This window comes from Athene cunicularia, unplaced genomic scaffold (genome assembly GCF_003259725.1).
Source record: "Athene cunicularia isolate RWA unplaced genomic scaffold, athCun1 BOjh375561_part1, whole genome shotgun sequence".
Classification (NCBI taxonomy): Eukaryota; Metazoa; Chordata; class Aves; order Strigiformes; family Strigidae; genus Athene; species Athene cunicularia.
Window position 1 is genome coordinate 50984 of NW_020799148.1, and position 1429 is coordinate 52412.

Sequence of the window (1429 nt, forward strand, 5' to 3'; positions counted from 1 at the left end):
CCTGGGGGTGCAGGGGGGGGCGGGGGGGCCAGTGTAGGTAGGAGCAAGGTGTGTGGGGGGGTCCTTGATAGTGGGGACCCCCCTAGTAGGGAGAAGTCCTTAGTCCCCAGTAGAACTCCCTGTTCCTGGGGGCAGGGGTAGGGGGGCCCTTCTTGCTGGGACCCCCCGGTCCTGGGCAAGGCAAGGTTTAGAACTGCTGAGAGACAGGGGGGGTCGGGGCACAATCCTGGCCCCCGCCCCCCCAGTCTGCAGCTCACGCAGGGGTCTGGCTCCAGGCCTCCGGCAGGGGAAGAGTCTTCAGCGGGGAGGCAGGGGGGTTGTCAGCTCTTCTGGTCCCCCCCAAGGCTCAGTCTGGTCCCGAGCTCCTTGTGCAGCTCGGGGTACCTTGGGCTGTTTTATCTTCTCCCCGTTTCTCTTGGTGTCCGCAGCTCTCCCGCCGCCTGCCCTGTCTGAGGACCCGGCTTTGTCCTTGCCCGCGGGCTCCTCGCCGGGGCTTTCTTAATCCAGAGCTGCCAATAAAGGGAGGCCTAACTGGCACTGGGCTTGGGAGGGGCTTTGTCTCTGCCCACCCTGATGTTCAGCTGAGTGTTCTTAGGCCTGGTTTTACCCTCCACACTAGTGCAGGGGAGCGTAAAGCAGCGAGGATCCAGCAGCCTCTGGCTCAGCACGCGGTCAGGGAGCGAAGACTCAGCTTTGAGTCTTGCTGGGGCCGGATTTATCCCTGCGGCCTCCACTTGCGCTGCTCTCACGCTCAGCGAAAAGCTGAGTGAGCCGGTGCCCAGGGCCAGACACTGGGTCAGACACTAGGCTGGGCTTAGGCTGGGGCTGGTGGCAACTGCCCTGGGTAGCAGAGGCTGCGTGTCCGGCTTAACTCCTGTCCTTTGCCCTGGGGCCCCCTCACACAGCTCCCGTGCTTCCCACCCGGCCTCAGCGCCGGGAAAATCGCTGCAAACCAGGGGGCAGTTGGGAATGTTTTCCTTGCTGCCGTTGCTGAGTCCCCCCCGGCCCCCGCCCAAGCAGCCCGTCTGGACCCACGTCCCAGGGCTGCCCCGTGTCAGAGCGAGCCTCGGGGGGGCAACAGCGGCGGCTCGGCCTTGCCTGCGCGGGCAGAAACGTGAAGGCAGGGGAGAGGCAGCACGGGGGGAAAGGACTGCTGGGGGGCCGAGTGGTTTAAGCCCCCCCCCGTTGATCAAGTTTTGATTCTCTCTCCACCCCTGGAGCCTCCAGCAGCTGGCTGGAAAACACCTGCCAGCATTTTATCACCTTCACAAACGTGTTCTGGTACTCAGCGTCTGGTGCGTCATCCCATGTCCTCTCCCCCTCGTCCAGACTCTGCGGTGGCGACAAAACAGCGCCAGCTTTCCACCCCCCCATGCTGTCGGTCCCCCCATCCCCTGTGCTGTCCCCATCTGCCACGTCCCGGGGGTGC

At 64.5% G+C, this 1429-nt stretch overlaps 1 protein-coding gene across 1 annotated transcript in view; it reads right to left on the bottom strand.

The window, feature by feature from the left end:
• Positions 1 to 1374, bottom strand: part of SNRNP200 (small nuclear ribonucleoprotein U5 subunit 200) — a 36760-nt gene extending 35386 nt beyond the window's left edge. The window contains 1 exon segment of the mRNA XM_026866912.1: positions 1264 to 1374. Coding sequence (XP_026722713.1) covers positions 1264 to 1374 — 111 coding nt within the window.
• Positions 1375 to 1429: the final 55 nt, after the last annotated feature.